The sequence below is a fragment of the Pelodiscus sinensis genome, chromosome 1 (genome assembly GCF_049634645.1).
Source record: "Pelodiscus sinensis isolate JC-2024 chromosome 1, ASM4963464v1, whole genome shotgun sequence".
Classification (NCBI taxonomy): Eukaryota; Metazoa; Chordata; order Testudines; family Trionychidae; genus Pelodiscus; species Pelodiscus sinensis.
The window spans coordinates 246,705,637-246,728,942 of record NC_134711.1 but is presented as its reverse complement, the minus strand read 5'-3'; the positions used below and the strand labels follow the sequence as shown (position 1 = coordinate 246,728,942).

Sequence of the window (23,306 nt, the reverse complement as noted above, 5' to 3'; positions counted from 1 at the left end):
GAGTTCCCTACATGCCAGTTAGTTGTGAAAGAACTGCCTAGTCAGTAGTCCATGCGCTAGTGAGTACCTATATTCCTAGGTATTAAATGTTTCCAGGAATGATGGCCAAGATTTTACAAAAGTGACAACTGATGGGGGGCGGGGGAGGAGAATGCCTCAGTGTTTAGATGTTCAACTCATGATACTCGTTTTCAGAAGATGACTGTTTAGAATTGTCTAAAAATGAGTCCTCTTTCATGTACATCAAATAGGACACCCAATTACTAGTCACTTTTCAATATCTTGGCTCACGGCTTGTAGTAAATATTCTCACCAGGGAAAACAGAAATACCCACCGTGCTGCTGCTTCATCAGAAATAGCTGGAGGGCAGCAGATGGTTGCTGTGACTATGCAGAACTGAGGTTAGTCAGGGAGACAAAAAGGATCTGGCCAGAATTACAACAAAAACTACTCTAACTAATTATCCTATTTTAAATTAAAGTGTAGAGGCTCCCAAGGCATCATGCTGTCTGTGTGCAGGAAAGAGTTTAGTAACATACTGAAACATTATGGAAGCTGAATTTTTAAAGTTCTGGTTACATGTTACATTTACAGTATTATGTTGCCTTTAATAAGCCTTGGTTAGCAGTGTTTCTTGCTAAAATGTACAGTTGTTTGGCTCTTTTTGGCATCAACATGTGTAGCTGTTGGTGTTTTGGAGCTGATGTGGAAATAGAAACACTTGGCTTAAATCAGGCTCAATAACATAATGAAATATAAGATGAGTCAGTACATTGATCTTGAAATTCCCTTACTGTATGTGGTTTCCTTCATGGCATCTTCATGCAATGAATATTTTACCCTTGGAACGAAAGTTAGTTTTTCCCTATTCCCACGGCATAATAGGTAGCATGTTAAATAAATGAATGATAAATGCATGCTAAATCTGTTCCCAAGTCCTATTTGTATATTACAATATGTTGTAATTTAAGACCACTTACCCCTACAATAATGCAGTAAATTAACTCTGATCAGCCTAAAGTAAATCAGTGATTGTTACATTTTAAAGAGGGTCAATACCAGTGCTACTCTGAAGATTTTAATGAATAGAAATTGGTTCAACTGATACATAGCACTGGGTTTGTTGTGGAGATTTTTCTGGGGAATGTTCTACAATTACACAGCTCAACATTTTAAAGGAAAGTTTCCACTTTGAGTTTTGACCGTGGACCTAAACTTAATGGAAAGATGCAAAATTGACTGCAATTGATTTTAGCTCAGGCTCTGTATAGATTTCTGTGAATTAAGTAACTTTGTCTAAGTTATATTGCATATTCTCTGGGGCAGGATCACGTGTTTCTCTATTTTGTGTTGGTGACACATGTTGGTGACTCCCTATTAGAATACAGAAAGGCTCTTGAAACTTAAGTGGGATTTTACAAAAGCGTCCAAGTAACTTGGGAGCATATCTTATTGAAAGTCAATGTAGCCTATATTCCTAAAGCACTTAGGCTTTTTGAAAATCCAACCTGTAGGAATCTAAAACAAATGGAAAACATAGGTCAGAGACTAGCAAAGTGCTGTATGTATGCCTGAAGCACCTTGGGCCATTTTTCATCCTGATGCAATGTTATTGACTTCAGTAAGGTTGGAACAGGCATGATTTTGGCTCATCTAGCCACAAAGCAGAACAGCTCCAGGAGAAGTAGCCTTGATTGTGGAGCTCTGGAAGAAAAGGGAAACCTCTAAATGTGAGTGCTGAATAAATAAAGGCAGAAATCAAGGCATTACATAGAATACCGCTTTATACTCAGGCTGACCGCTAAAGGATCATTCTATTCAATAAGCTTTTATCTTGATTATCTTCTTTTAGACAATAGCTTGTTAGATGGTAATTGTTCATGTGTCTGAGCTGTTATTTCCCAGCCTGAAAAGTGATGGTGCCCTATGATTGCAAGTAATAATCTTTGTAATTTCAGGTTCCTGTCACTGTGGAAAGTGCATATGTTCACCCCAGGAGTGGTACATTTCAGGGGAATTTTGTGAATGTGATGACCGAGACTGTGACAAACATGATGGTCTCATTTGCACAGGTGCAGTACCAACTAATCCTTAATTGCTCTGAGAGCAGAGTATGCATGAATGCAAAGTTAGACACAACCCAGCAAATTCTCTTTGTTCATTGATGGAAAGGAGGAGCAGTTTCCTATTATTAAAATCATTTTAGCTGTTAAGAGCGTGTTGCTTTGTGCTGTGATGTGTAATCAGTTTAACATTTTGCAAGGAAAACTGAAATCCTAAGCATAAAGACCAATAATTAAATCCCTTGTGAGATTCATCCAAAAAGGGAAATGCTTTGTCTACCACCTGTCCCTGTACGGAAATGAACATGTTTGAGAAGGTAGTGATTCAGTTGTTTCTGTTGCTAGAACCATCTTTACCTCATTTTCTATGATATATGTAATGCATTTACAAACCATTTAGTCTGGTAACTCTTAGTAATGCAGCAGGAGCAGGTGCTTATATTATAATGAGGGGAATAGTCTTGTACCGGGAAGCAGAGATGATTAAGTTTTTATGACGTGTTGGATGCTGACTAAAGTCTTTTGTACCTATCTCAGGGTTTAGATGGCAGATGCAAAGGGAAATGGGTAGATTGCAAACACTTGCTTTTAACAGAGAAGGGAGTAAGAAATCTAGTGACAGCTAGAACATGTGATCTGTTCCATTATCTTGCTATGCATTCTATGATGAAAATCTTAGAAGACAATCTGCAACTTTCCACCTTGAAAAATCTTTGCTTAGTAATGTTCTTTTATTAGCTGTTATATACAGAGGTGGCAGAAGACAGAGCAATGTGTTAGCTTAAACAGAGAATAAACGGAAGGGTATCAGAGCATGAACGATGGAGTTGGGAGCTTCGGGTTCTATTCAAAATCTGCAATTAATTCCTTGGCTGACTAAATTTTCAAAAACGTTGTTTTTGAGTGCCCAACTTGAGATGCCTAAGGCCTGATTTTTCCCTCACTCCACTTGAGTTTGTTATCCACAAGTGATGGAGGGGTTTGAAAGTATTGGCCTTACCCTCTCTGGCTGTGTCTAGACTGCAGGGTTTTTTTGAAAAAACTTCACCTGCATCTTGACTACAGCCGCGTTCTTTCGAAATTAAATTGAAAGAACGCGGCTTTTCTTTCGATGGTGGTAATCCTCATTTCATGAGGAATAACGCCTTTTTTTTTAAAGTGTTCTTTCGAAAAAAGGCGTTCTTGAATGCAAACAGAGCTTTTTCGAAACAGAGCATCCAGACTGCCTGGGTGCTCTCCTTTCAAAAAAGTGAGCCACTTTTTCGAAAGAAGAGCTTGCAGTCTAGATGCTCTCTTTCGAAAGAGGCTTTTTCAAAAGATTCTTTTGAAAAAGCCTCTTTTGAAAGAGGCTTGTAGTCTAGACGTACCCTCTGTGCCTAAGTTTCCCTATCACAGAGAGATTTCATTAATCTATTTTTCCTCAGCGGAAAAAGGTACTTTTCAAGTTCAAAGACTTATTAAATTACTATTCTCATTGCAAAAGTTTAACTTCAGTTAAAATAGTTCTGTTTTTTTCCTTACACCTTGAAGTGTTGTGTGAACACAAAGGCTATACGGCAGTGTTATTTTGAAATAAATGATGTTATTCCGAAATAACAAAGAGCGTGTCTATACTGCAAGCTGTTAGCCATTATTTTAAAATATGTCTAGACTACATCCCTCTTTTGAAAGAGGAATGTAAATTAGACATATCAAAATTGCAAATGAAGCCAGGATTTGAATTTCCTGCACTTCATTTGCATAATTGTATTACGGCAGAGGTTTTTTGAAAAAAAAAACTCTATCTCGAAAGTGAAACAGTGGTCTAAATGCAGTTCTTTTGAAAAGAAAAGCCTTTTTCAAAAGATCCTGTAAACCTCATTTTTTTTAGGAGTAAGGGAAGTCTAAGGAAGAGTATTCTTCCTTCAACTTCCTGCTGTGTAGATAGCACCAAAAGCCGAATTAAGCTATTTCGACTGAAGCCAAGCAATTGACGTGGCTCAAGTTGAGTAGCTTAATTTGACTTTTGCCCTGCTGTGTAGACATGCCCGAAAACAGCATAGAAATAGGTTGGGTCCACCCCATGTTGGAATAATTGCATTATTTATTATTCTGCTGATGGAACTGCTGTAAACATACCATTAGTTGTTTGAAAATGCAAGGTTTTGGTGGCGGCTTAATCATATGTAAAGACCTTTCTTTACAAAAAATATGCAAAGGGACAATAAAAAATTTTATTATGGCTTGTTTCTTCACGTAACAACAGTTTGATGCACTGCATTTCAATCATGGTAATTGTCCGTGTTCATTTTGTTCTAGGCAATGGTGTATGTAGCTGTGGAAATTGTGAATGCTGGGAAGGATGGAATGGGAATGCTTGTGAAATCTGGCTTGGGACAGAATACCCTTAATGAGAATATGGAGCACCAAGGACTGATGGGTTTGGTTTGGTTTTTTTAGGCTGCTAGAGCAATTAAATGAAAGGCAAAACACATAGAATAACCACTACAAATATTCAAACAGACTAATGTAAGCTTCTGTATTTCATAATCAACTGCAGGCCTACTTCTGCTCTTAGTAAAATCATTTGCAATACTCCCATTGACTTCAGTGGGAGTTGGACTGACCTTAAAAGTCTTAGGCTGTGTCTACACTGGCGTGTTCTTGTGCGAAAATAGCCGCTCTTGTGCAAAAACATGCCGCCTGTCTACACTGGCCGCGCGTTCTTGCACAAGTAAACTGACGTTGTACTGTAGAAAATCAGGGCTTCTTGCGTGAGAACTCTGATGCTCCCTCTCAGGAAGAAGCCCTCTTTCGCAAGAGCTCTTCCAGAAGAGGCCAGTGTAGACAGGCAACATGAATTTCTTGCACAAGAAGCCCCTGTGGTTAAAATGGCCATCAGAGGTTTCTTGCGGAAGATAGCGTCTACACTGCCATGGATGCTCTTGCGCAAAAGAACATGCCAGTGTAGACGCTCTCTTGTGGAAGAGTTTTTGCACAAGAACTCTTCTACAAAAGAGTTCTTGTGCAAGAAGCTGCCAGTGTAGATGTAGCCTTAAGGTTGAATTCCTGGCTCCAGTGAAAAAATACAAGCTTTATTGCACAATTTACTTTGTTTTAAAATCTTGACACCATTATGTAAGGAAATGGCATACAAATAAAAGAGTAGAGCTGTCTGGATATTTATCAAAAATTGTATATGATGCCATTTTCAGTATTGGTCAAATATATTATTATTATTTGCCTTGACTTTTTTCCTTCTAATTCTGATTATTTCTCAGCTCCAATAACATGGGAAGCTGCAAATTGCTCATTAAAACTAATTATTTTAATTTTTATCAGGAGAACTGCAGTTGCATAACTCTGATCCAAATATGTGAACAACCCCAGAGATTTAGGTTAGCGATCCAAATTATACAACCAGAGCCCATTGCTAGAACAGACACATTAAAAACAAACACTATTGATTTCTGTGGTTAAAATATCTTTAAGCTGGTTATCTAGTCTTCATACTACATTTGCAAATACATAACCTGTAGGTTAAGATTTTTTTAAAAAATCAAGATAAATGAGTTGATATATTTAATAAATATCTTATAACTTGTATGTACTTTTATCATAGTGTTATGTATGTATACTTACCTACTCATCTTAAAAAGAAAAGCACATGGAAATGTAATATTGATAACTTCTAGGATGCCAATTCTGTATGCTTTTAGGAACAGATTACACTATCACATATGATAATAATTGAATCTTACTACTTGTATAAAAGCTGGGAGCCTAAAGGTCAACTGAATTAGAAAATCAGTTACATTGTAGAGCACACTGCTGTCGGTGAAAGATATTCAGATGATGGAAACAAAATCATTTAATTGTGGATTTCAAACAGTAAACAGAAACAATGTAGTGCTATGAACAAAATTTTTATTTCTTGTCAATGGTGAAATGCTGCTCAGTGTGAAATTCACATTGAATTATGAAAAATGCACAACTATTTTGGGACTTCCCTAAGTTATTTACATTTGAATCTTTTATTCCCTTCATGTAGGTTTGGCAGCCCTTTAATTCTTCAGAGCGAAAAAAAATACATACATTTTCTTTTGAAAAGTGATTACATATTGTGAAATACGATTAAATCACAAAAAATTATCAAACATTGCTATTGTTATGTTGTGATTTAGATGTCACGTATCAGGCTTTTAGTTTGATACAAGATTAAGAAATAAGGAACATGTGTAGCAACTTAAAAAGGGTATTTCCATCATTACACTAGAAAGTTGTTTTCTTATTGAAAGGACATTGATTATTTAAATTGGAAAATACAACAGTACAGAACATGTAACAGTTAAAGTGAGAGAGCGTAGAGTGCAGTTATTGAAAGGTTTGAACAACCATTTTCTCCCAATTTAGCTTGCTCTTGCTCTGACCCCATTTTTTTTAAAACATAAATGTGTACTTTTTCAAAGCCCATGTTCTCAGGGAGACATAACCAGTCACCTCTAAATGTCTGTATATGACTTATTAATGGGAGTTCTGCACATTCATAATGACAACTATACCCAAAAGCTGCTACTGCCTCTCTTTAGATAACCAAAATATCAGAGCTCTAAAATCTATTGATACAGGATAAACAAACCTTGAAGTAAAACAAGTTTTAAAATCACATTTTATATTTTATGGTTGTAATCCTTAAAATTGTACAGAGAAGAGTATTTCAATATATCATTTTACCATTTGCCAACGCTAGTCTTTGACTGGCAAACACAAGTTTGTTGGTTTTATTTATATATAAATTAACACAGATAAATGTCTTACACGTGTGGGTACTTCTGAGTCAATGAAAGAGAAAAGGAAATCAAGCTTTATTATGTCCTGCATTTATATACAGTACTTTCTACAACTAACAAAGTAGGAAAATCAATGCTGTTTAGATTGAATAGATACTTGGTACCATTTAAACAAACTAATCAAACAAAGATATAATTTTTGTATATTATGTATGATATTTCAAACAGCCGAATTTCTAGATTAGAAAATGATTCTCTGTAAGGCCATAAATTGCTGGACATCTGCGTGTCATGTAACTTTGGTATATTTTGTTTTACTTTCTGATTTTGTTTGTTTTCCTTTTAAGTTTGTGAACTAAAAACATAGAATTCCAATTTCTAGTAAGACATCATTTAAAATATTGCCACAACAGATTTTTTTAAACTTTCAGCTACTGGGTTGGATTAATATAGCCCCATTTTTAAAATGCTAGCTAAATTCTTTGACAAATGTAATAGAGTATCTGATTTTAAAATTTGGACAAAACTGGGATTACTTAAATATAAATTATCACACAAAAACTGTTAGAAGCCATATAGTATTATTAAGGGTATGTCTACACAGCAGGGCTAAAATTGAATTAAACTATGCAACTTCAGTTACGTCAATTGTGTAGCTGAAGTCGAATAGCTTAATTTGGCTTGTGGTACTATCTACACTGCAGGAAGTTGAAGGAAGAATGTAGCGTTACAGAGGTTGTAATAAGTCATCCAGCTCACCATTATTTTGGAATAATGGCTTGCAGTGTAGATGCGCTCTTTGTTATTTCAGAATAACATCAGTTATTCTGAAATAACACTGCTGTGTAGACATACCCTAAGACTGATCAAAATATAATGGATATCTATTTCCTTTTCCATTTTTTGATGTGACTTGAACATTTTCCCTTCCCATACTGAGAAAACTGGTGATATGAGTCCCAGTACATATTCTATGCAGCTTATTCCCTTTTTATAAAAATAAGACTTGAAGATAAATATTATTGTTCCAATATGTGAAAATTCTGTCTGCCTAAGTTGTGAAACTGTAAAAGTAAAAAAAAGTGGTGCAAGGGAGTGAAAAATATTTCCAGTCTAATTCACATACACTAATTATATCACTGCTTCCAGGTCTTGAGCAAACTGTAATTACGGAGAGAGAAAACTGATTAGATAAGTGTGGAGTTTGATGTTGGACACAGACATACACAGCTCTCCATTCATGTAATAAAAAGGGCACCATCTGAAAAGTGCTCAGTACTATTTCTAAGTGCACTCAGCATTTTGTAGGATTGTGTCCACTCTATACAACATCTTCTTGGGTTACAGAAATAAACTTGCTATTCACTGTCTTGCTTGTATATATGATTTAGCAATGGAAAAGAATTACCGGGAGGATACATGATCAAGCTCTCTTTCAGAGGCATGTAGCTAGAGATTTAATCATGTATCTGGTGTTTTCGATGCATTGCCCTTCTCTTCCTGGAATGACGACTCACTTTACATCTAAATTATATTCCGTACTATACGCTGGGAATGAATAAAGCTAAGTTGAATATTTCTTTGACCAGGCCCTAGAATCTAGATTTTAGTATATTTTAAAAAATAAAGCATGAAATCTGCATTAGACATCAGGAAAAAAATCTTGAAATGTACTGTACAGATCATGAATCTATCCAAAGGGGCATTTAAATGTAAATATAATTGTTTTACCATGTCTCATTTTCTTATTACTTTTTCTAACCTGAAGGGAGTTGAACATTTCTAATTTGTACCATAGAACAGATGGATCAACAAGACCTTTAATTCATAGGCTAAACTCACTGTCTACTTAACTGACTGCTCCAACATTACAGCAGCAGAGAATTTGTCCCTCTAGGTGTAAACAGTTGTGAGCTTTACAAGATTCTTTCAGACAAATACAGTCTGAACAAAGGTCTTTTTATCCTTTGTGTGGACTTTTGTTATACTGATCATGTGGATGAAAAATGACAGTACATAAACATATTGATCTGAGCATTGCTTAAAGAACAGGACAAGAAGCAAAAGAGGTGTTAAGTGAGCTGCAAAGCACTTGAGATATCTCTGTAGAATCGAATCTAGTTTTTCATAAACATGACCAGAGTGAGATCCTGTGAGTCTAGAAAACACTTTTCAAGCACAACAAAATTAGTGCTTTGTTCAATTTATCCAGATCTACCTAGACCTGGGGGAGGGGGAGAGAGATGCATGTGTGAGCGAGATTGATACTTTTGAAAATTTTTGCTGAAATAAAAATGAACATTTTGTTTGAGGGAAAATGAAGAGATAATGCACCTCTGCATTATTAATTTACCTGTGCAGTAGTGTGATAGTGAAGAAATTGAGATTTCTTTTTTGGACCATTCTGGGATTAAATAAAAGAAAGGGAGGAACAACACAAAACACTGCATGCAAAAGGTCAGGTATACTGGGGAGTTGCATACATTGGTGTACATGGAAATACAAAACACACAATCTGTAAATATAAATGAATTCATCAGTTTTACTATACAGTACTTTAGTAGTAACAGACAGTTGAAAATAGTTTTCACTTAACAGCAAAATAAATTTTAGAGGGAACAAAATGGTGAAGTCTTATCCTGGAAAACAGCAAGAGAGGTAATATGTCAAGGATCTAAAATTTTCTTTGGCATGGTAAAGGGGGAGATTTGAGTTTGCCAACCTGCCTATATGGTTTCACTATACTGTGGCCAGTGCAATGTCATTTTGCACATTCTACTTGCTAGATAAAGTTGTTTTGTTTTTCAATATGCCTTCATATAAATACTTTATTCAATATGTTGCATCTGTGTATACAACAAATAATAAACACGAACTGTACAATGCAAACTCTTTGCAGATATGTATGTAAATTTAGTAATACATACCAACAGTTCTTGATACGCATAGCCTACTACATGCAGTTCATCATTGCCATCTTCTTCCCATGCAACAGATGAGACAAGAGACAAAATTAAAGGAGTAACCAAAGCACAAATAACAAAGATCCCTGTGCTCTACGTTTAAACAAACTTTAGAAGAACTTGTTTTAAGACATCCATTAAACACCCTTACAGACAACCCATGTAAAGAAACATAAACATGGTGATACATTTACAGTACGTACTAGTCACTTACAAAAATAAATTCAGCCTTGATTGTAACTAGTCATCCGGTTGGCAGAGCAATAGTTGCCTAAGATGTTGAAAATGATAATGGATATGGCCTTGGGACACCAGTCTCAGACAGCTGAAATTCAAAGGGCCAGCATGTGCTCGCTGTATCCTTAGTGTATACCTCCGGCAAGTCTATGGCACAGTCTTACCCTCTGGACTCCACAGAGCCATCGCTCTGCAGTCCAGGGTCCAAACTGGGCAGGTTGGAGACTGAGGGGAAGGAATGCACACAGGCTCCCTCACCAGCCCTGTGACAATTAGTCACAAAAGAGATTTTGTATTATCGTCTCTGCCTGCCTCCTCTCCCAACCTGAAGAGGGAAGCACAGGGCGAGGGAGACGGGGAGGGGGAGGGGTCAGGTCAGTGAGACTCCAATGCCATGACAGAACCAGACAGCCAGGGCAGCATGCTATGTTGATAATCCTGGCCTCCCACTGATCCCTTAGGGGGAGACTTCATAGCCTTTTTTGTTTGGGTGTTGGGAATACCCAAGTCACACCCACCTTGGTAGGATGACATGTGAGGCTCACCATAAAGGGTGTCTTATGGGGATTTTTTTCCTCCTTTAAACTACCAGGTGAAGGGATGATCTGGGCCTAAAGTTACTTTATGCACATTTTGTCACAGCAGTAAAGTAGCTTTGTCTTATGGCAGCATTATAATAAGCTACTTGAACAATAGGCTGTGTTACTTATGAAAACGGAATCCCCATATGGAACTGTATCAACACGAAGAGCTAATGGATACTGAATCAGTATTCAGCTAAGCAGATCAGGAATTTGAAACAACAGGCGGCCTGTCAGAGAGCTCTGTGTAACGCTATGAGAAAATTAGTTTTCCATAAATATAATTGCTCAAAAGGGAAGGATGTATTTCATCATTCTTAGCACAATGATAACAGCAAGAGGCCAATAGAGGGTTGTCACACAGTTTGCCACAACTCAGGTACAGTTTGGTCTTTGTCACTCCTTCTGAGAAGCAAAAGCCTATTAAGCCCACACAGAATAGCCTTGTTTTAGTCTTTTAGAAGTATGCAACTAAATATTTGAAACTCATTACCTACGGCATTTAACACTAGAATGGCATCTTTGCTGTATTGTCTAAAACTTATTACCCCTTTTATTTTTTCTAAATTGGTTTTATGACAGTTAACTGAAGTGTTTCATGAAGCAACTGAGCATGATTCAAGGACTCAATCTCATAATGGGTTTGATTTCCTCTAGTTTCATGTAGTAGAATGTATAATATATAGAATGCAAGGCAAGGCACCATTTATCTAGCAATTTGATGGGAACAGCCTAAAAAGCTGGGTTAGAGGTATGTGATGAGTTATGGATTGAAATACTTAGGACTGGACTCTTCATGCTGGGCTAAAAAAAAAAAAAGTTTTCCAATATGCCCAGTTTAAAAAAAAATTAACACCAAAAATATTAAAGTATAATTTGTAACTAACTTTTGCACTGGCACTGCTAAAAAGAACATGTCATCATCCTTGACCATGCTTTGCTGAGTAAGAGTGGAAAACAGCCAAAATAATGATGGCATTAAATTCAGTTCATTAAAAACAGGAAAGGATTATATCTGAACTGGATTTAGGTAGCGCAATTCTTGTTCTTCTTAATTATTGTTTTTCAAATAATGAGGATTAGTAGGTGAAAAATGAGCCTTAATTCAGGCCTACAAGGCCTACAGAATTCTTTGGACCCACTTTCTCAAAAATTAGTGGGTCTTGCTCGCTGGGCAAGGCAAATGTTACCATTACCAGTAAGCCTGTGATATGTATAAAACACACACACACAAAGAAACTATAGGGGGATGTCAAACACTAGTCTCAAAAAACTTTCTACGGGTTGCGTTTGACACTTTTCCCTCCACAATAATGCAAACCTCAGGAGCACGGTATCTGTTACTAAAGTGTATTCACATTTACCAATATTCTAAGTCAGAGACAATGATCCTAGTCTTCGGAGATATAATTCATAATAGGTTTTGAAGGCTTCCTGATTCCCTGATTGCTTTCAGAACAAAGCCACCTGCAAAAATTACGTTTTAGAGAAACACAATCCCTGCAAAAGGTCACAGACAGTGGAGCAAGCAGCCTTGTAAAAAAGGGAAGAAGAGAAATCCATAATAGCAGAGGTTTACAGCATCTAACTAGAAATTACTTGATATTATCTGTGTGCTACAAAATAGAACTTAAACACATGGATTTCGCTGAAACTGGACTCAAAAAGGGATTATGGGTAACTGTCAGCAGGCAAGGTATCAAGTGTACTTGTGAAGTATGTCATTCACATGAAGTGTCACAGTCACAGAAAAGATATTAAAAAGGCATTCCATATCTGGTAGGGCATTCCATGGTCTGAGTTAGCTGGTTATCCAGGTGTCTTCTTGTTGTGGGAGGAGCTACATGTTGAGATTTATCCACTTGCAACAATTTAGTTCAGAACCAGCAAAGAGCCAGTTTTCACTTGCCTCAAGCTGATCCACCGACACTGAAGTAGGAGAGAGTCCAGCAAGGATAAATTGCTCAACTGTACTCAGAGCTCAGTAAGTCACAACACCTGTGAGGATCTGGCTATGTCGTCTTACTCTTGTTAACTGGTTTGCCTCCATTCATTATTGCAGATGCACTTGTGCTTTTACTTGGAGTTACCCCAGCTTTTGGCACTGTTTCTCCAACATCATGCAAGGATGGTTCTCGATACATGGCAACTAAAAGAAAAAAAAATTCAATGGGATTCATTTTCATACATTCCAAGCTGAAACGGGTCCTCTGTGACCTACTAATATATACAGGCCATAGAACTTTCCTAAAATAATCTTTAGAGCATATTTTACATCATCCTTACAAGAAGCAATGTTTTAATATTTTCTCTGCTCTTCTTTATATGACGGAGCTTAGCTATGTCAAAAGAGACTATTTGAGGACATTAATATCTTTTCCCCACAATCCAAATATCTCTCTTCCTCTGTCACCTCTGACTTACGTGCACAATAGGAAATTGTCCCCCTTTTTAAAAAAATTGATAATGTGACTTGATTACAGGAGCTTCAAAAATGAAAAGCAATTGTTCTTTCTCAATTTGTGCAATATTACAAAATAGTTTGAGAGTTAAAACTGAATTTTCTGATTGATTAAATTTTAAGAATTCTTGATATTTCCTGGTCTATATTATTAAGTTATTTCTTTATCAAATGCCATGAGAATATTATTTTCCATTTCAAAAACTAGAGTGCTGATATTAGAATCAAGAACTTTTCACTTTACTGAGGAAATTCATTTAATCAGTCACTATCATTGATTTTCATATTCCTCTCACAGCCTGGTTAATAGATACCATTCATTCCGCCTTCCCCCATAAATGGCTCACTGGGGGTATTCATAAAAATAAATCTTATAGAATGTTTATTTGAAATTACAACATAATGAGACTAGACAAAACATCATTTATTGATCTTTACTGGCAAGGTGTTACGGATTGCCCCAGAGAGCACACAAAACCACCACTGTACAGCTAGTATTCATTTTTTCCTAAGGTTGCTTGTAATACATGGCAAAGAAACATTTAACACTGATAATTGCTGGAATTTTGAAATGCAGAAAATTCCAAAACTAAAAACTGAAAGTATTGAAGAATTAAGAATTGCACAGTGGTCTTCACTAGAGTCCTAACAATTTTAAATTGTTTGAGGTGTACACACATGTTCAGTTACAAAGTATCTCTACTGAGCTGCCTTAATGATGAATGATGTTAGATAATTGAATTTCATTTTCCACGTCATTGAATCAGGTAATATTTTACTTACACATTACCTGAGGGTAGCATTTATTTATATCACAGCAGTATTAAAAAATAGATGTCAAACAGTCAAAAGAATTAATCATCACACAAAATAATTCTTGGAGAAGCTACATGACAGCATAGTCCCTTCTTCCCTGGACTAATTAGAATAGGAGGTAACAGCATCAAAGCACTGACCTTGATCTTCAATTTACGGAAGTTTCATAATGGATGTGAAAGGCCCGTAACATTATTAACTAATCAAGTGCTTAACTTGTTCTAACATTTGCAATGACATAATCTAAATCTTTTTTATAGCTTTGAAAGTCTGAAATTAAAATTCTTCTCTACAGTATGTAATGCTCGTGATGATCTTTATCTTTAGAGTGCACACCCATGTTTTAGTCTGCTGATTAATTAAGAATCAGACAAAATAGCAATGTGACCTACAAAAATATTAAGTTAAACACCATGTGATAGCAATTAAAGTAAACGAATTACACAGTCTAGCTGTAGTTCTTGATAACACTTTTGGGCAACATAATGTAACTTATTTCTAAGCCTTGCCTACACTCTTTTGATAAAGAATCTGGCCATACAACTATTAATAACTCCAATGGAAAAATCACATGTTCCCTAAACTATATGTACTGTGACTGCTTTTAAAAAATAGAAGTCTGAAAATACATAGCTTTAAGTTAATATATAGGAGTTTACACGTGTAAGTCTTGTTGAAATGCTATTCATGTTTTAAAGGCTGTCTGCACTATGAAGCATAGGAAAAACCAAACAAATCAGTGTAATCTAAGATTTGATGTTAAAGCAGCCACCTAGGGCTATTAGATTTTCATCACATAGGGGAAGAGAGTCCTAACATGATTTAGGTTTGAAATTCCTCAAAACCTTACACACCTTGTAATTCTCAGATAACTGTAATGCTAAAAAATGTGACACTGTTGACAAAAGCATTACTCAGAAAGGTGTTTTTTTTTAAAGTTGTTAACTATTGAGACACTTTTCAGCATTACTGAGACACTGAGCAATGATTTGGATCAAAGCAAATGAGATTTGGACAGGGCAGCAACCAAACCCTCCCCCCCCCCCCCCCCCCAAAGTAAAAGAAGTCTTCGAAAATAAGGACAAATAAATAATTCCATGGTCAAGACAAAAATTAACACATTTTGCCAGAACATGTGACATCATTTTAGTTCATAAGGTTAGCATGACAAAATATGTTATTTCTTGTTCCCCTTTCCTAAACTCTCTGGCATAATGGCTGACAAACACAAAGTGTGCAGCATACATCACCTGACTCAATAGTGCAGTTTGAGTTAGTCTATCGTAAGACCTTTGACTTTTGTGTTAGCATGCTCTTAAATTGGGATGCTGACATTTCATGTGTTCCATTCCTAACTCCCCTTTTTTTAAGTACACATTATTGTTCAGATCCACACATGCTGGTTTATAAAAGGAATATTGTCTCTCTGAAATACTGATACCTTTTTTTTGCTTCTGCCAGAAGAATATTTTTAAAAAACAGCACAGTGAACTTTAACAATAGATTTTCTTCTAATAAGATGACCTCCTAATTCTATGAAAGAACATTTTACATATGCCCTTTAGAACAAACAATGGTAAAGCACAAAACACACATGAATCCTAGCAACTGTCATATGGAATGGCCAGTGGGTGTGTGCCAAGTGCATTCAGAAATGACAGGATAGAGCCTGCTCCTTTTCCTTTTATGGTATTATCATTGCAAAGGAAGAGATATTTTACAGTTTCAGCATAACTGCCTGCTGTGATGGTCCAAAGCTCACCTTCCAATGGCTTGGGTAGAAAATGAGCTGCTGGTTTTGTTTTCTTCACTCTGTTTCCTTTCATGACCTGCCCTTCCTTATTAAGCCCCAGGAACCAGGCCCTACCCGACTCTTGTTGTCGATAGAGCATGGATGAGTAGATTACATAATAATTTTCAAAAACGGATTCCTTAAACTTGCACTCTGGTGTAAAAAGTTCCTGTGGGAGAAAGGATAACAATTAGTTCCTACCGCAAAAGAGCAATGGTTGTTGGTGAGATTTTTTTCTTATGTTTTCCCTCCAATAATGCACTGGGGTTAGTAAGGAAATGGCTGTACAATTGAGCCCTATAATTCTAACAGATGTGGTGTCCACAGTCAGTAAATAATGGTTTACAGGCTATGAAAAGTCTTATCTGCTAGGCATACAACTGACAACATTCCAACACTAACATTTCTTTCCCAGCCATTTACAGAGAGTACAATTTGGACCAGCATGTGGAAACTATAAACACAGTTTCCACAAACAAGATATTGAGCTCCTTAAGTCAGTGGTCTCTTTTGCCTCAGGACTTCAGGCTTGATTCAAGTTGTTTCAAGAATTTGAGAGATAGCTGGCTGTGATGCCCTTCTTTCTTCTTCAAGTCACAGACAAGGAGGAACAAAGGCAAAACAAAAGACAAATTGAAGCGCTAGAGAAAATGTCTATTAAATACTTGTGCCATTCAACATAATACTTGAATCATACTAGTCATTGTTCTAGGCTGCTGGAACAACAAAGGAATATAAGGCTCAATGGAAGTTAGGAGCTAAATTACCTTTGAGAATATTGTCCAACATGCCTATACCTCACTGCTAATCACTTCCTTGACTATACACTGTTTCTTTTCTTTAACTGAATAACCCCCCCCCCCATACATTGCATCTGTCCCCAAGCTCTTGCTTCCTTATAATCTTAAATCACAAGCAAATGCTACAATTTGTTTTCTGTATTACAATACAATGTATTAATTTTGGCTGGCCAGTTTGTTGCTCTCTTTCAGTGAAGAATGAAAAGGACAATGCTTTGGCTGCAGGAACAAAAGATCTGAACCAGGCTTGGTGGGGAAATGATGAAGAGACCTTTAGGTGAGTTTGTTTTATTTTTGTTTTTAGGCATAAGGTTAACCTGCTAAGCTTAAACTTTACAAAACATATTATGATTTTGTTTCACATGTAACCACTTGCTTTCAACATTATTGCTCATTATTATTAGAACAGCTACTCTTTGATAGTAAATTTAGTCTTGTTTTCATTATAAATTTATAGCAGTATGTTAGTGTTAAGCAAAGTGCCAGTTTTAAGTTGAATCTTGCATACTGGTATGTACTCTTCCTTTTAGGGTTGCCAGATGGTTTCAACAGAAATACTGGACACACTTGACATTACATCACCATCTACATTACATCTTATTTAGAAAATACCAGACATTTATATTTTCTCAATTTGTTTCCCCGAACAGAAAGCTCAAATACTGGCTGTCTGGTTCAAAACCGGACACCTGGCAACCCTAATAAGGGACTGGACATTGGAGGGAACTCCCCATGGGCAGTGGGAGACCTCATGGCTTGGGGAGGCAAGCTCCCCGTCCCCCACTCACCAGAGTCCTTCTCCCCCCCACTGTAGCTTGCTGTCCCCTGCCCAGACTCCACCCTCCAACCCCTCATCCTTGCAATGTGGCTGCTGGCTCTTGCCTCCTCTCTGCCCCAGGGTAGCCTCCCCAAACTCCGCCAGTCCCAGAGCTTTGGAGAGCCAGTGGGTGGGATGGCCCCATCCTGCCCCTCCCTCAGAGCTCCAGAGAGCAGGCCAGCAGGTCTGGCACAGGGATGGGCATGGGCAGGACCAGGTGAGGCAGTGTGGGAAGGCAGTGCTTTCCCCTGCCTAGGATACTCGCCACCCATGGAACTCCCTGGCTGTGTCTAGACTGGCCAGTTTTTCAGGAAAATGAGCCACTTTTCCGGAAAAACTTGCCAGCTGTCTACACTGGCCGCTTGAATTTCCGCAAAAGCACTGACTTCCTACTGTAAGAAATCAGTGCTTTTTGCGGAAATACTATGCTGCTCCCGTTCAGGCAAAAGTCCCTTTTGCGCAAAACTTTTGCGCAAAAGGGCCAGTGTAGACAGCTGAGATTTGTTTTCCGAAAAAAAGCCCCGATCGCTAAAATGGTAATTGGGGCTTTTTTGCGCAAAAGCGCATCTAGATTGGCCACGGATGCTTTTCCGTTAAAAGCATTTCTGGAAGATCATGCCAGGCTAGATGTAGCCACTGAGTATCCGGGTGCTTGTGTGGGCCTGTTGATAGCTGCACAGGGAGGCCTGTGGGGGCCTAGAAGGCAGTGCTTGTGCTGCCAGAGGCTCATGGTTTCAGGCCTAGACAGGACTCCCTCATGCTAAAAGCCAGGACTGTTGCGGTGCCTCACAACCCTGGGCAGTGTCACACATTCCTAACGAGGCTTTCAGGTATTCTAACTAGGCTTTAGCAACGTGTTGGAGGAGAGATTTGAAGGAGGTCAATGAGGCAGTTTTGCAGCCCCTCCCAAGCATAAGGTCTGCATAGGAGAACACGTTAATGTCTTCCTTGACGTTTTTTAAATGCGCAAACAAGCCAGGCCTCTTTTGTGGAATGAAGATGGGGCTGGCATCTTGATACCTTATAAGAGATTATAAGTACTAGCATTACTCCTCCCGTTGTGACAGTAGACACACACTCAAGTTGGCCTGGTGTGCTCCTGCCTGTCTCAGGGTCACGAGGAGTAACGGTAGTTCGAACTAGGAAGCCTAGTTTGAACTACCTAGTTCGTGCCCCATGTAGCCGCACTGCACGGGGTTTGAACCAGCGGGGTTTTAAAAATGGCGGCGCCCCACTTATGCAAATGAAGCCCGGGAAATTCAAATCCCGGGCTTCATTTGCAAGTGCGGTATGCCTACATTACCCCGCTAGTTCGAACTAGGAGGGTAGTGTAGACATACCCTGTGTGATCACTTCTTACTGGGTTCTTTGGCCTTGTATTATATTGTATTCCCCTCTCTTTGTCCCTCTTTCTCCCAGTCTTCAACCTACTCAGTGTTTTTTCTTCCTGTAGTTTGCATCCTATTCTTCCCTCCCCTGCTCTGCCATCACACGGCTCACCCACTAACTCACTGGCAGCCACTTGTGTTTTTCTCCTGCACGCCCCATTGTGCTACTTTTTAAGCCTCGCATCCCGCTTTGGTGTCGGGGAGAGGAGGAAGAAACAGCAGACACCAACCCACACCAATCTACCCCATCCTACTGTCAAGTCTTCCAGTGTGTTCTCAAATGTTCTCTGTGACAGACGGCATGATGGACACTTCTCCTTTTATAATAGGTTAGCTAATGTGGGATAGACTGAGAAAGCCCTTACACTGAAGACAAGTGATTTGTATCTGATTTAATGAATAAAGTGAAGGCTGTGGAGACACACAAAGAAGGGGGTGACCTGGTCAAAGTGGTGAGTCAGGAAAGCTCTTTGCATCATCTTTTGAGCATACATAAGACAACATAGGATTTAGCAAGGCCAGGGAAGAGGAGGTTGCAGTGATCTTTATTATAAAGGACTGGAGAATCTCCTGAACAACTCCACCCTCACCAGCCTCACCTACATCTGGTCCAGACTAAGGTTCCATCCTTTTGGTCCCATCCATGTTCAAGCTTTGATCATTCACAGGGAAGTGAAAACTGTTTGGGCTCAAATGGCAGGGAAATCAAGAGCTACATGCTATCTACATGCTAAGGGCAGGTGTGATTGATCCACTGGGGTGAAGTTCCTGCACTTCATGCCCACTGGAGCCCAGCCCAACTCCTGATTTTGTGGCTGCTGACTCCTGTCACAGGTTAGTACCTCTGCCCCAGAGCACCATCAGGCAGCACAGTCTCAGACTTCCTGGCCCTGAAGTCAGGCAGCGTGGCTCCAGTCTCTCGGATCCAGAGCACAGGGTTGTCAGGCAGCACAGACCCAGTTATTTGGCCCCAGAGTTGTCAGGCAGCATGGCCCCAGCCCTCCCAGCACTTGAGCATGGGGAGACTGGGCAGCTAGACACGGGAGAGCTGGAAGCAGGAAGGGCACATGGGGGCACAGTTTGGACAGGCCACACCTGGCTGTGTGTATCTGCCTCTGGAACCTTCTGCACCTAGTTAAGGGCATCATTGTTCAAATTATCTATCTCCCTTTGTGGCATCCTACACACTAAACCTGAGGTGAGAAAATACATAGGACTCCACAGGAGAGAATGCTTTGTACAGTGGAGTATTGTGGTACATCTGTAGAAGAGAAGAGATGAATCATTCAGCAACATTCTTGTCTATCTCAATGAGAATCACTGATATCTCAGCTGCTGGAAGGGTCAGAGGACTAATTCAATAGTCTGTCACTAATCAGGAAAGCACTTATGTAGCGCTGAACTGGTGCCTAAAAGAATCAGCATGGAAACACAACTTCTGAACAAGAAATCACGAACAAGTGAGACAGGCAGAACTTCCATGCTGTGTCTAAAGCTGACAGCCAGACTTTAAGATTCTGAAGCAATAGGAAGATTCCACAGATTCAGAATTTCTTTGTTATTTCTCAGTGACTTAATGACTGACTTTGCCCAAAAAGAGAAGGCTACAGATAAAGCAATAACTGGTTAAACTGCCAACATTCAGAGCTTGTCTTCAAGCAAGAGCCTACGTACCACTCCCTTGAGGGAAGCTGCCATGGTGCTCTTTCAAGGGAACTAATCAGCAGGGCTGATGATTGTAGTTAACGCAAACAATTAACTAAAACAAATTAATTATGATATAATTCTACTGTTAAACAATAGAATAACAATTGATATATATTGAATATTTTTATTTCAATTACAACATAGAATACAAAGTGTACAGTTCTTATTATATTTGCACTGTAGAATGATAAACAAAAGGAAGTGTTTTCAATTCACTTCACACAAGTACTATAATGCAATCTCTTTATTGTAAAAGTGCAATTTACAAATGTAGATTTTTTTTGCTACTTAACTGCACTCAAAAACAAAACAATGGAAAATTTCAGGCTTGGTGGTATGTACACATCACTTAGAAAATTAACCTCATGTGGCTAAAGTCAATGTAAACTCCTAGGCTTTGTCTACACTGCAGGGTTTTTGCACAAGAACCTTTTTGCGGAAGAGATCTTTTGCAAAAACTTCTTGCACAAAGCACATCCACACCTCAAAAACACATTTCAAAGGCGATGTGCTTTTGCACAAGAGAGAGTCCACACTGCATGGACACTCTTGTGCAAGAAAGTTCAGAGCACCTGTGTTTTTTCTGATAGGCTCTTTTTGTGCAATAAACCCCTCTTGAATGTGCATGTACACCTTGTTGCACAAAAACTTTTGCACAAAAAGGAGTTATTCCTCACAGAAAGAGATATACCTACATCACAAAAAGCCCTCTGTTCTGCCATTTTACTGTAAATATTCTTATGCAAAAACGCACTTGAGGTGTGGACGCTCCACGGGTTTTTGTGCAAAAATGGTTGTTTTTGCGCAAAACCCCTGTAATGTAGACATAGACCTAGTGTAGACCAGGCTGTAAAGTTTGAGGGTAGAACTCACAAGTTATGTTCATCTGCCATATTTACATCAAGAAAAATCTGTTAGAATTGTAGGAAAAGTGGAGACTACCTCAGGGAATGGAAGAAAAGCGTAGAACATTAGAGGGATGTCAGAGTTGCTAAATTTGGATGTTAATCTGAACTTTTATAGGTTTTTGGCTTGCATTCATGTCTAACTAAAAATACAGTGCAGTCAGAACCTTTGTGTCATTGACCAGAGGTATCCTTGTGTCGTCTTCTGAGAGCACAAAAAATGATCATCACCTAGTTTTTCCTAGGACGTTAGCAGTTGCAGAGAGAAATCGTTTTAAAGCTGCAGTGTAAACACCAACCAGAAATGTTTTCTGTCTTTAAATATAAAAGCATCTCTTGACTCATTTATGCCATCAGACTATGGAGTTCTGGTATGAGTGGGACTGACAAGTAGCCTAAGGGTATGTATACACTGGAATGTAAATGTATTACAAGGTGCCTTTGTAGCTATCCAATGAACCTCACTGCCTGGCTAGTTCATATTGATGCAGTCACAAACACACACTGGGCTGTTTGTCTCTCTCACCAAAGTGTATTTCTCCATAGTAATATCCTGCCATGCTGGCTTACAGCAAGGGTATGCTTCCCTGTAACCATCGCTCCCAAGCCCAGACTCACCATCTGAGTGTCTCCAGTGCTGCCCCCTTGCTTCCAGTTTCCTGCCCTTCTATTTTTCCCAGTCACCCAGTGTGGTCTAATCACTGATCTGCAAAGACAGTGTCAGAGAGCCTCCTGGCAGGGAGTGAATTGATCAAGCCTTTCGCAAGATAAAATGCTTCCTGGTAACATGCAGGGTGAGCAGTGATGTTTCCCAATGTGCACCATGGTCCAAGGGCTAGAGTGGGCCTCTGAGATGCGCTTACTTTGACTCGGATCTCCTCACTGCAGCGTGTATGCCAGAGAACCTTGGTTTGAGACCACATCCAAAAATTCTTAATATAGGGTTAGAATGCAGTGTAGAAGTTCAAGCCAAGTCCCAATAACATTGCAGAGCAGACATACCATAAGTCAGCAATAACAGGATTTCTGTGCATTGTAGGCAACATTTGCTTGTGCTACTAGGAAGGGTTTTTTCACAGAAAACAGTAAGCAATCTCGTCTGTCTGACTCAATCACTTCTACTGAGGCAACCACGCTTCATCAGCTTGTGAATAACACGGTGCTCTATGCTTGCAAAGGTCAGTGCCAAGGAAAAATAGGTCAGCACTAAGTTCCCAGGCCCGAAAGGAAAGACAAAGAAAATATCTTCAGGAAAAAGCCACTAAGTGGAGGAGGAGGAGGAGGAGATCTCATCTAGAGTATGTCCACCCTGCAAAACCTAAACAAACAAACCAACAAAAAAAGTGCAGCAGGGAGGCTCAGCATCCTGGAGCCAGACTCATAGCCTTTCAGGCAAGATGTTTCACACTGCAGGCCAAAAACCAGACATTCAGGCCTGGGTATTGAGATCACCCTCCTCCCCAGATGTCAGAGTCCAGGCTCCAGCCTGAGTGGGAATGTCTACCCTACTAGTTTCTGCTCTGCAGCAAGAGCCCGCCCAAGCCCAAGTCCAACAAGGCAGGCTCTCAGACTCACTCTGGTAGGTTTGGTTCTTTTGTAGGCTTATGGTCCATTACCCACCCACTTCACAGTTCTAAGCAAAGCTAAGCCAAGTTGTACAAATATAAATTAAACTCAAGTGCAAGTTAGTGACACAATCTCATGCAACCATTTGTAGCCACTCTTGTATAGCCACTTTTCTGACATTTAATGCCTTAAATGACATTAATTGCTGTGAAATGGGGCAAAGCATTAGAAACATGACTAAAGGGATTACCAAACATTAAAGGGAGCCATTTTCCAGCCGTTCTTACCCTGTCCCATTAATAGGAGTTTTGAGCCCACTCGTCTGTGTCACATTACAATTTCTGTGGGCTGAGGAAAACTGCACTTAGATTTAACAGATGAATTACTTTGATGTTAATATTATTTGCCACTACCAGGAAACATGCTATAGTGGAGTGGAT

The 23,306-nt window shown here is 38.9% G+C and overlaps 2 protein-coding genes across 2 annotated transcripts in view; one reads left to right on the top strand and one right to left on the bottom strand.

Annotated features, from left to right (window-relative positions):
* ITGBL1 (integrin subunit beta like 1) overlaps positions 1-9,710 on the top strand; it is a 253,955-nt gene extending 244,245 nt beyond the window's left edge. The window contains exons 10-11 of the mRNA XM_075918746.1: positions 1,960-2,073; positions 4,363-9,710. Coding sequence (XP_075774861.1) covers positions 1,960-2,073; positions 4,363-4,454 — 206 coding nt within the window. The 3' untranslated portion in view covers positions 4,455-9,710. The remainder of the gene's footprint in view (positions 1-1,959; positions 2,074-4,362) is intronic.
* Positions 9,711-10,565: 855 nt separating this feature from the next.
* Positions 10,566-23,306, bottom strand: part of FGF14 (fibroblast growth factor 14) — a 187,407-nt gene continuing 174,666 nt past the window's right edge. Inside the window, exons 4-5 of the mRNA XM_006114810.4 lie at positions 15,654-15,852; positions 10,566-12,763 (exon numbers count right to left, since the gene is read on the bottom strand). Coding sequence (XP_006114872.2) covers positions 12,627-12,763; positions 15,654-15,852 — 336 coding nt within the window. The 3' untranslated portion in view covers positions 10,566-12,626. The remainder of the gene's footprint in view (positions 12,764-15,653; positions 15,853-23,306) is intronic.